This window comes from Mesoplodon densirostris, chromosome 16 (assembly GCF_025265405.1).
Source record: "Mesoplodon densirostris isolate mMesDen1 chromosome 16, mMesDen1 primary haplotype, whole genome shotgun sequence".
Classification (NCBI taxonomy): domain Eukaryota; kingdom Metazoa; phylum Chordata; class Mammalia; order Artiodactyla; family Ziphiidae; genus Mesoplodon; species Mesoplodon densirostris.
This window is the reverse complement of record NC_082676.1, coordinates 57,159,804-57,171,839: the sequence shown is the minus strand read 5'-3', so window position 1 is coordinate 57,171,839 and position 12,036 is coordinate 57,159,804. Positions and strand designations below refer to the sequence as shown.

The 12,036-nt window shown below is 46.9% G+C and overlaps 1 protein-coding gene across 2 annotated transcripts in view; it reads left to right on the top strand.

The window, feature by feature from the left end:
* The window catches only part of SNX29 (sorting nexin 29), a 564,284-nt gene that overhangs the window by 86,203 nt on the left and 466,045 nt on the right, over positions 1-12,036 (top strand). For both annotated transcript variants that reach the window (XR_009530118.1, XM_060078037.1), the window contains exons 10-11: positions 1,976-2,051; positions 3,967-4,049. Coding sequence is in view for 1 of the 2 variants with exons in the window: in XM_060078037.1 (XP_059934020.1) it covers positions 1,976-2,051; positions 3,967-4,049 (159 nt within the window). In the remaining variant the exon portion in view is untranslated. The remainder of the gene's footprint in view (positions 1-1,975; positions 2,052-3,966; positions 4,050-12,036) is intronic.

The window sequence follows — 12,036 nt, the reverse complement described above, 5'->3', positions numbered from 1 at the left end:
AGCTGAGGGGACCTGCTGCAGAAGACCCCGGGGAGGGCCTGGAGCCCTCGAACTGGGGGGCGGGGGAAGTGGCTGGAGAGCGCAGAGTGGGAGGTGACTGGGTGGGGCTGACTGGTCTTGGACACCAACCAGCTCTGGGATGGGAGGGAGGGTGGTGCCACCATCTTCTGAGGTTGGAGCGGTTTTGAAGGTCACGATCGGTTGGGAGGCCAGTACATATCCCAGTAGAGCTTTCTGGAGGGTGGTTATAAACGTGGGTTTAGGATTCAAGATTGAGGGCCTAGCCAGAGGTAAGGGCTTCAGAGCTGTCACCTTCACGGAGCCGAGAGCTGGAGCCAGGACCTTTGCTGGGTTTGCCAAGGGCGTCAGAGGCCACGGAGCCGTGATCCAGCGACACCTTAACGCAGAAATCAGAGAAAGAGACAGTGAGGGGAGGAGGACCAGTGTGTTCTGAAGGCTGAGAGCAGAGAGCTCCTAGGAGGGGGAGGGGAGGGGTCTTGGTTTCAGGGCGAGCTGATACCAGCCGCCGTTCACTGCACGCTGTCACCGAAATGTATGTGTAATAACATGTGAAATTTAATTATGTGGCGGGCGTTCTTAAAATGTTGTATGGAAAGAGGGGATATATGTGTACGTCTAGCTGCTTCACTTTGCTGTGCAGTATAAACTAACACAATGTTGTAAAGCATCTACACTCCAACAGAAAAAAATGTGTGGTTGGTACGAGTGTCAGCCCATTGCAGAGAGGAGGCAGCCGAGTCACAAAGAGGCTGGGTAACTTGCTGGATTGAAGTTGGGGAGCAGGGACTTGAACCCAGGCCAGTGGGCGGAGCCTGCACCCTGACCTCACCACGATGTTGGGGAATGAGAAATGGGAGGCGGAGAGGTGGACACTTTCTCTTCCCCCTGTGAACTTCTTAAAAGAGGTAGCAGTGAGTGGAATAGTTTGGTGGGGACAGCAGGGTAGAAGGAAGGGTGAGAAAACCCCTGAAGGTTCCCTTAGGTCAACCTCTTAAGAGCTGGGGAATCTTGAGCAGGACCAGACCAGGTGTAAGCAGAGGAGGAGGTCACACGACAGACGACTTAGGGCAACGGGACGTGCGTCCTTCCGTCCCTGCACCCCCTGTCCCTGATCCAGGCCTGGTTGGGGGTGTTGACAAACCAGAAGTTAGTCCAACGTGCAGGTGTTCTGCTGGATGACATTGGCGTTAATGTCACTGTCCAGCCTCAGGGCCATGGATTTGTACTTTTTCCTGGGAAGAGACTTGAACAGCAGCTAATGCATCTATGAAAGTCTTTAGTGCCTCTTGCCTGTTGTTTCTAGAGATGACTTATGGCCTCACTTCTTCCAAATGCCTTTCCCACTTGATGCAGGGCAAGTGGCGCTGTAGAAAGCAGCAGTCACTGGGCTGTGCTGCCCTCGTGTGTCCATCTCCAGACACTGCAGGCGGGAGCCGATCTAACAGCTGATTTATTATTCCCTGGTTCTGAGGTTGGCTCTGGATATGGACTTCGTGCATAACTCCAGGTGGCTCCAGATCAAAGAGGTTAATAAATAAGTCATGGGATGTAACGTACAGCATAGGGAATATAGTCCATAATATTGTAATCACTTTGTCGGTGACAGATAATACTACATTTATCCTGGTGATTAATTTGTAGTGTATGTAAATGTCGAATCACTATGCTATACACCTGAAACTGATATTATTGTATGTCAGCTATACTCAATGCAGAAAAAAAGGTTAAGTGGGAGAATAGGGCCTCCAGTCAGTGACTGATACCGAGTCTGAGATTACGGCCCAGAGAGATGAAACAGGGAGCAGATGAGAGTCCAGTGTGCCCGACGGTAAACATTTGTAGGTAAACTGATGTAGCAGGTGAGCCAGTGTCTGCACTGTGTCCTTGTCTCTTGGGGAAAATGAAACGAGAACAGAACCCTGACTTTCCCTCTGTGGTTGCTGTGTGCGCGCAGATACCCGCCTCGGGAGCCTGGAGAACGGGACGGGACCCGATGACCCCGTCCTTCCGGAGCCTGGACCTCGGTACAGGTGAGTATTCAGACCCCAAGCTGCCTCTGGGGTTGAACTGTCCTCTTTACAACTCTGCCTTTTATTCTTTTTTAAAGATGGGCGGGCGCCTGCTGGGACTGAAGGGCAAGGCCTCACTTCACGTTAATTTAGTTCAGGTTTGGTCTAACATCCCAGAGTGCGAAGTGGCCAGGGGATCTCAGGCCCGAGACTTGGTACGTGTCACATTTCACTTGCATACCACCTTTACTTTTTCCACTTTGGGGACCATATCTGGGTACCTCCACCATCATAATTTGCTTGATTTTAATATTTGATAATGATAACAATTGAACAATTTTAATATTACAATTTATAATTGTAATATTACATAATATTTAAACCACTTTGATATTATATATCTGTGAAGTCTGGCATTCAGTAGCAAGCATCACATTGGTTTTCTTTTTTTTCAAATGAAAGTATCTCAAGGGAAAGCTGAGTTGTCCAGAGTCACTGGACATTTGGTGGACACTGAGATGGACACTGAGGACTCCCTGATGCCACCGTGATCCTTGTTGCTCTTACAGCTTTTTCCTTCTCTCCATGGATTTAAATTGGTGTCCCCAGGGTGTAGCATCTGCATTTTCAACCTTGGCTCCAGAGTGGAGTCATTGTTTACCTCCACCCACGCTTGGTGTTACAGTCTTGCCCTGCTCTCTGAGAATGGCACTCCCTGTAGGAGGCTCGTACGGATTAGTACAACACCAGGAAGAGTTGGTGTCACCAGATGCATCCAGGACGCTGAGTCCTTTCTGCTGTTTATTTTTAATTTTTTTGCGGTACGCGGGCCTCTCACTGTTGTGGCCTCTCCCGTTGCGGAGCACAGGCTCTGGATGCGCAGGCTCAGCGGCCATGGCTCACGGGCCTAGCCGTTCCGCAGCATGTGGGATCTTCCCGGACCGGGGCACGAACCCGTGTCCCCTGCATTGGCAGGCGGACTCTCAACCACTGCGCCACCAGGGAAGCCCTCTGCTGTTTATTTTAAAACATTTGGAAAATGCAGCAGTACATGAAACTACCTCACTCTTAACCCCAACTCCATTTCATCGATGATGTTTTTGGTCCTTTTCCTCCTGGTGTGTGGGTGGGGGTGTGGTAACCAGATTATGGTCTTGCCATTTTCATGAAAGATGTGAAGTACTATTTTTCCACGCTGCAAATTCTTTGTAACTACACAGTCAACTCTCGTTATTTGTGGTGGTCGTGTTCTGTCAAGATGGAACCATTGCTCCTAAGTTCCTGGGAGTGTCTGGTCACAACATTTTTGTCAACAGATCAGTACATACCTATGTTTTATGCCAGTTCCTCTTTAAAGACACCTTATTTAACATATGTTGTTGATTCACTTACTGTGAACTCGAGGCCAACAGCCCTACCATCAGGCCTGAACAAGGGCCACCTCACACGTGTATTTTCTCCGTCAGGCACTTCACAGTCTTGCATTCAGGAACACCAAACAGCACTTCAGCACTAGCTTGGGTCCATTTTAGATGCAAAATCAGCAACAAAAAGCACAAGAATGTGAACACTGTGGTGCTAGATAGCTCGCCAGAAGGATAGAATGATAGTTGAAAGAAGGCAGAGCTTGCCTTGTTTGGCGTGAGCTGGGAGCATGCACGTCCGTGACTCAGCCTTTTGGCCGCTCTGTGCGTGTTCACAGGTGACCATGTTATACCCGAGAGCTGGGAGTTTTGGGGTTACAAGTAAACTGCAGGGAGAAGGCGAATTTCCAGCTCTGGAATCCACAAATGAGGACCGACTATAATTTCAAAGGGCATCCTTCCCTTCCTTCCAGTTCGTAAACCTGAATAAGCATAATGCCTGCTGGGTTTTGAATGGTGAAGAGGTGTGTTTAAGTGGCCAACTGTAACTTCCCTCTGCCTGCCTTTCCCAGTGTGGAAGCCAGCCCTCCAGGCCAAGGAAGTCCTCTGAGCAGCCTGTTACCTTCTGCCTCGGTGCCAGAGTCCATGACAATTAGTAAGTACTTTCTGAGCAGCTTCTGGCGATGCCAGGATGACTCTTGGGCCTGCACATCGAGGCAGTGCCTTTGTGCTTGCTCCTGTGTGACCGTGGACTTTCCAGAGTGTGGGATGAAGTCAGATGTGTGTGTGCCTGGTCGTGGACTTGGAGTGTGGTGCGTGGTCGTAAGCTCCCTGAGCTGTAAAACTTGATACTTGGGTGCGTGAATGCTCTAAAGGACGTGCTTCAGAGGTGGAGCAGGATTGAGGCAGAGGGAAACTTCTGTCGTTCACAGTTTCCGGGTTTGTCTCCTGCAAGGCCGTCAACTACAGAGGAACTTTCTAGTTGGGTTTCCTTTGTAGCTCTGGAGGAATCACTTTTGTAGGTAAGGGAGAGAGTGTCTCTTGAAGATGAATGAAGGTTGCTAATGATCAGGCTCAAACTGTTTGCAAACTCACTACTCGGTAAAAGTATTAGCGATACAGCAATTACAGTTAGGTTTGAGTGGCTTTATGTAATAAAGAATAAACCAGCAAACTGTGGCTTAATATGATAGGAATTCATCTCTCTGTCCAGAGGTAGGCAGGCTGGGCCGGTATGTAGCTCCATGGTCATTGGAGACCAGGGCTCCTTCTATCTTGCCTCATAGTCCAAAATGGCTGTTTTAGCTCCAGCCATCCCATTCTCATCCCAGGTACCAGGAAGGAGGAGGGGGCAAGGGAGAGACTTCTTCCATTTCCACAGGTAGGATTCAGGGGTCTGAACTTGCACAGGGGAAGAAATTACAACTTTTTTCTCTAATCTCTGACTGAAATTTAGTATTTCCTTTATTTTTTATTGTTTTACTTGATTTTTCAATTGAAGTATAGTTGTTTACAATATTATTAGTTTCAGGTGTACAACATAGTGATTCAAAATTTTCATAGATTATACTTCATATAAGTTATTGTAATACATTGGCTATAGTTTCTGTGCTGTACAATATGTCCTTGTAGTTCATTTTATCCATAGTAGTTTGTACCGCTTACCCCTCCCCCTTTCCTCTCCCCACTGGTAACCACTAGTTTGTTCTCTGTATCTATGTCTGTTTCTGTTTTGTTATATTCATTTGTTTGTTTTATTTTTAAGATTCCACATATAAGTGATATCATACAGTATTTGTCTTTTTCTGTCTGACTTATTTCACTAAGCATAGTACCCTCCAGGTCCATCTGTGTTGCTGCAAATGGCAAAATTTCATTCTTTTTTATGGCTGAGTAATATTCCATTGTGTACGTGTGTGTGTGTGTGTGTGTGTGTGTGTGTGTGTGTGTATACCACATCTTTATCCACTTATCTGTCGATGGACAGTTAGGTTGCATTTTCTTTTATTATGAAAGTAGCAGCAAACCATAGGAACCTTAGTAGCCTTAGCAAAATGGGTGACTTGGTCACTGATAGAAGTCACAGGCACCTGTAACAACAGTGATATGGAAAAATCTCACAATGTCATTTCTGCTTGAAAATACAGTAGTTTTTTAATGTGATAAAAAATCCTGTATATTAGTGTGTTACTTTTCCTTTTTACATTTTAATAATTCTATTTCAATTTAATCAGTTTCCTTTGTAATCTTGGGTGTTTTATTTTATGTATTTTAAAACATTTTTCTGAGAAGAGGCCTATGGGCTTCATCACCAGACTGCGGAATGGGTCTGTGACACAAAAAAGGTAAACTTCTCCCCTCCCCCAAGCTATAAGGACCCTTCCTAGAAGGTGCACACAGGTTCCCACTTGTGTGGCCAACATCCATCCCGAGGCCTCCCCTGGTTGCTAAGGAGGCAGTGTGTCCTATCCGTCCACCCGCCCACCCCCCGCCAAAAAAAAACCCACCCATGGCTAAGGAAGGAAGAGGGGTTCGGGGGGCAACCAGCATTCTGATTCAAGGATGAGGAAGGAAATGAGTAGGCGCTGTGAGGTTGGGGGGTGGGGATTGGGTTATCTCACTGTACATAAGCAAGGCATGCGGTTTACACTGGCACCTCTCAGCCTCGGGTTCAGCTGAGCAGATATTTCTGTATCTGCCAGTGTGGGGGACACACGGGCCAGAAGAGCACTAAGGTCACTGGTTTTCAAATTTCCGTTATTTATTTACCTCTGTACTGTTCCCTACCCTGCCATTTTTAAAGAATGGGTGCCCCTAAAAAACCTGAATGCCTTTATTTAAAAATGGAATTTTATATGCTTACTGTAAGCGGAGAGCCACTCGTAGTTGACTTAAATAGCAGGGAACTGTGACAATAAAGGCAAAAAAAGGAACCAGTGTTAGTAAGTCTGCCTGGATGTTGTTGCCTGTCTCAGCATGAGAAGATATCTCAGTGCTAATCCACGCAGGTATTTTTCCTGACCTCCTCGGAAGGAGTGGCAAAGGGAAGAGGAGTTCTCTCTGTGGCTCACTGTTATTTGACGCCTTGTCTTTCTAGCATCTGCAGTGCCGCCTCTTCACGTGGGTCACACCTTGACCTAGAGGGGTGAGACTTTACCCTGGCCCTGAAGTGCATCTACTCTAAAGACCCCGAAATTGAGGATGTGGAGGCCAGGCTTCGTAGGCGCCTCATCCTAGGCACCATTTGTAGGGATACAGGCGTCTCCACACTGCCACTTCCCCCCACCCTGTGGTACCTAGCGCTGTGCTTCCGCGTAGGTCTCCTGCACCCTGGCATGAGGTCCCGCCATCTCAGACACAGTTCTCTTTGTCAGCTGCTCTTGGGGTCGACAGAGATCGTGGTCTGTAGGTCTGCCTCAGCCATCTTCTGACCTTGAGGAGGGTGCTGGCCCTGCTTGTGTGTTTTCACTGAGGACACGCCTCTGAGCGCACTCGAGTGATGCTGATGGCAGGGATTTAGACTGTTTTTCTTGGTTTTAGTCGTACACTTTTCTAAAAATGTAAATCCGGTGTTCTTATTTGGTATCTTTGGCAAATAGAGGCATACCCAGACTTTACAACCTGCATATCTGAAGAAAAATGTCACTACATCCACATTTTGACCCTCGACACCCTGTAGCGGTGTGGTTTGTGGGTGATAAGTGTGTATGGCGGGAGGGGGTTCTGTTTTCTGCGGTGGCTGTAAATTTCAGGGAACCTTCAGGGGACAGCACTGTTGTCTGTCCTCTGGGTGTTCCAGACGAGAGATCAGAATCCTGAGAAACTTTGAGCGGTGGGCGGTTTTGACCTGTACCCTCCCCATCCTGCCCCTGCCTGCTGTGTCATCGCAAAAAAATAAGAGGAGCGAGTCTGTCTGGGTATCCAGGGTGTGCTCCTTCGCTAGGGTTGTTGTAACAAAATACCACAGACTGGTGGCTTAGACAATAGGAATTTATTTCTCATAGTTCCAGAGGCTGGAAGTTCCCCAAGATCAAGGCGCCAGCAGTCTTGGTTTCTGGCGAGGCCTCTCTCCCTGGCTTGATGACCTTCTCTCTGTGAGCACGCATCCCTGGTGTCTCTTCCTCTTATAAGGATGCTTTAATTACCTCTTTAAAGGTTCTACCTCCAAATACAGGCAAAACATATGAATTTGGGAGGGATGCAATTCAGTCCATAACAGCGGGTGTCCCAGGAGTGGGGTCCCAAGACATCTCCAAGTTCAGGATGAGAATTGCATCCCAGCATGTGAAGCATGTAGGATTGCACTCCAGAGGAGATGCCTGACTCTCACAAACCCCAGAAGAGCCTGGCAGAGGAACCCCAACTCTGTTCCCTGGAGCGGAGAGTGTTTCCCTCACGTCCCACCAAGTGGCTCCCGGCCTGCACTGAATAATCGGGCCAGGTGGCTGTCTCAGCCCTGTCATCGAGCTGGAGCTTGTGTACTTAACCCTTGGTGCTGCGGGTAATAGACAAGTCCTCTGCCAAGCAGCCTCCCCCCCCCTTGCATGTCTCTGAAATGGCAAAGGGTTTGGTCCCGGGCTTTTGGGGCATATATTATTGTTCTTTAGTGCCCAAGAGAAGATGTGTGATCACACCCCCATTACTGCCCTCTCTTCAGGCCCTTTGGTACTTAAGAAAACACAAAAGCCTGTTCTGAAAAATTAATTATTGAGGGGAGTAGTAAAGACAGTTACGAGCAAACCCAGACACCCATAATTCTGCCTCAGAGGTCCTTTCCATTCCTGCAGGTGAATTTGCGATCCTGGATTTGGGGGTGCAGAGTTGTAGCTGGTTGGAATTGCAGCATGCCTGTTGCTTTAGGAGGACGTGCTCTGAAACCAGGCTGCCCAGGTTCAAGTTCTTAAACCTCCCAGGCTCTTGTTTCCTTGTCTAAACATAAGGATTCGATGAATCCTTGTCTCGTATGGTCGTTGTGAAGATGAACCGTGATGTGCTTAGGGAAGTATTTAGATCAGAGTTAAGAGTCATGAGTGTTAGCTATTGTCGATGTGCTTATTTTGTATTCAGCTCTTAACATAGATCACAGTTGCCCTTTTTTCCCTCATCTCCCCGTTGTCCTGTTGAATGTGTTGACTGAAGAAAAACGCACAACCTAAAAGTTGTGAGCTGTTTTATTCGGGTATCTTACTGAGGACTGTAGCCCAGGACACAACCTCTCAGGTCGCTCTGAGAAACTGTTCGGAACGGGTAAGGGAGGCGTTAGGATATATAGGAGTTTTTTGCTGGAAAAATAACATGTAGTTGAACATCAGGAGACTACTGCTAATCACAGAAACCAGACATCTCAAGTTAATGATTGTGTTGCTTTTCTATGCATGGGAAGATGCAAGCATCTGGGCTCGTTGAAATGATCCCTTAGATATGCATCTTATCTAGGGCCAGTATCCAAAGCACAGAATTCTTCCTGTTTTTCTCCATCCTGGATTGTCCTCAGGGTAGCATTCCACTGCAGGGTCGGCTGCAGTTGCCAATGGCTTGATCCTTGTAGAACTAGCGTGGCGGGCAACATTCCCTGTTCACAGATGGCTGCATACTATTCCATCACTTGATTTATTACAATTTGCTAGGTTATTTTCTTGGGAGGATCACCAGCCAGGGTTTTTTTTCTCCCCAGTGAGTTTCTTCATTCATTGTAAGGAAGAATGGAAGAGTGCTATTAGTAAGTACACTTTAAGAATATTGGCTGTTATTTTTTTCTGCTTAAGCATTCCTTTGTGGTAAATTTGTGGGATAGGAGGCCAAGGTTGGGCCATATTTATGGGCTAGTTCTCAGTAGCCGCTTGTGTTCTGAGTTAGTGTGTTGCCGGGAGTGTGACAGCTGCATTTCTTGACCCTCCGCCAACACTAGGTGCTAACGTGTTAATGCATTTTTTCTACTTTTGAGCCTGGAAAGTTATCCTTTATGGTTGGGTGGCTTTGCATTCCCTCCAGGGCAGCCCCTCTTCCGCTTTTGTTTACCGTTTGTATCCCCCGTGTGAGTTGTTGGCTTGGGGTGTGATCCCCCATTGGGGGTTCTGCCTGACTTGGGAGGGCAAAGGAGAACAGGGGGGTTGTGACTCCAGCAGTCGATCCTGCCTGCTCTTGGAGCTGGTGGCTCGGGGAGGAGGTCGAAGGAAGGGGCCAACAGTCATATTGTGTGAGAATGTGACCCAGTTAAATAATAACATGCTTCAGTAGATCTTACGGTGTGCCAAGCATTGTGCCTAAGCGTTTAAAATGCTGTTTTCTCATTTAATCCCCCAGCAGCCTCCTGCAGATAACATCACTCTTTTTGTTTAAGAAAACAGGCTGAGTGAGGTTAAATAACTTGGTGGGCATCCAGGTCTGAGAGCCTTAAATTATTTTCATCATTATTTTTTTAATAGAGCAAGGGATTCCTGGGTGAGGACACTAGGTTTTTAGGATGAGCATACCAAACTTGTTTATTTTCAGGGGCACTTTTCGCTCTGAGTACTAGAGTCTGAATGTGTCCCCTCCCCAGGTTTATATTTTGAAATCCTAATGTCCAATGTGATGATGTTAAGAGATGGGGGCCTTTGAGGTGTGATTAGGTCCCGAGGGCAGAACCCTCACAAAAGAGGTGCCAGAGAGCTCCCTTGTCCCCTTCTGCCGTGTGAGGACACAGCGAGGAGTCTGAAGCCCTCACCTGACCACGCTGGTGCTCTGAGCTCGGTCTTCCGGCCTCCAGAACTGTGAGCAACACATTTCTGTTGTTTATAAGCCACCCCGTCTGCTGTGTTTTGTTACTGCAGCCCGAATGGACTGAGACACTGAGGGTTAGTGGGGCCGTGACCCTGGGACTGCTGACCTCTCATCCATTACCAGCCACTCTTTGCAAGTTGCTGCTTCTCCGCCTTCCAGTTCACCCCTTTCCACTAACACCCCAGATGCCCCAGGTGACGACCAAGTTGTCCAGGTTATTGTGCCACCTAGTGGATGGTCCAGGAACTAGCCCTGTAGTTTCTCTTCCCCATCGCCACCTTTTCCTCCTCAGAACACATGACCGTTGCAACTCTTGGTGTGCTTTTCGTTGTAGATGGTTTAGGGAATTTCACCAGACATTATCATTTTCACATCTACCTGAAATAATAAATGGTGATGATTGTTATTCAAATCCTTTTAACTCCCTTTCCCTTTCTTTTTTCTCCATCTTTATCTCAAAAATCTTTGTCTCTCTTTTATGGGATCAAAATATGACCTTATTTATTTATTTATTTTAAAGAAGGTGTTGGGGGTAGGAGTTTATTAATTAATTAATTAATTTTAAAAATTTTAAATTATTTTTTATTTTTTTATTTTTGCTGTGTTGGGTCTTCATTTCTGTGCGAGGGCTTCCTCTAGTTGTGGCAAGCGGGGGGCCACTCTTCATCGCGGTGCGCGGGCCCCTCACTATTGCGGCCTCTCTTGTTGCGGAGCACAGGCTCCAGACGCGCAGGCTCAGTAGCTGTGGCTCACAGGCCTAGTTGCTCCTTGGCATGCGGGATCCTCCCAGACCAGGGCTTGAACCCGTGTCCCCTGCATTAGCAGGCAGATTCTCAACTACTGTGCCACCAGGGAAGCCCAATATGACCTTATTTTTAATGGGTACATAGAAAAGCAGTTTGCCTAATATACTGAAATGGAAGCAAAAGAAAATCGTGTATTTTTGAAGTGAAATTAGACACAAGAAATCCGTGTTGTCAACCTCTAATGCCTTTAAAAATACCCAGAAGGCCTTCTCATACCATCTTGGAATTGGCACAAAATAGCTTTTCCACCTTGTCATCATTTGCTGTTTAAGATGACTTACTCCAGACACCAAATTTTATCATGAATAAAATTCCATATTCTATTTTGTAGTTCCATTTAACTTTTGGCATTCTTTTAAACTCAATTTGTGGCAACAATGTTTCAACAGAGTTTTGGATTAAATAGTCCTAGGGTCCTAATCTGGGGTCCAAGAGGGTGCAGATGGGGGTCGTGGGCAAGAGAGAAGCTATGTGAGCTGTCGTGATGGAGACTGACCCAGACCCAGAGCCGTGAGTCTTTTGGAATATCAGGTGTCTCTGCTTTTGGCCGGGAGTGCTTTAGTCTGTGTGATAACAAGCAGAATAGCTAATACTGAGGACTCATAGGCAAATGTGGTTCATGGGGATGGCATAGGAGGGGCTCTTGGTGGTCAGTAATAATTATGGTAATGATTAATACTCATTAAATGGTATCACCACAATCTATGCCATAAACATATCCATCACCTCCCAAAGTTTCCTCCCACTCTATTGATCAATTGATTGAATGATTAAGAACATTTAACACATGATCTGCCCTCTTAGCAAATTTTTGGGGAGTGCTTGTCCTGACGAAGAAAAAAGTGCACTTTCTTTCTTTTGATCCTTTTTTACTCTTTCTTTCTTTCCCTTTCTTTCCTTCCTTCTCTCTCTTTCTTTCTTTCTCTGTTTGTTAGATTTTTTATCATCCATTCCAAAACTCTTTGTGCCCATGCTGACCAGATGACAGACACTGAGCTGCTCCTGGCCTGTCAACTGCTGAGCAAGAGGCCAGAGTCCTGCCCTGGGGACTCGCCACACCAGTGGGAGGACAGT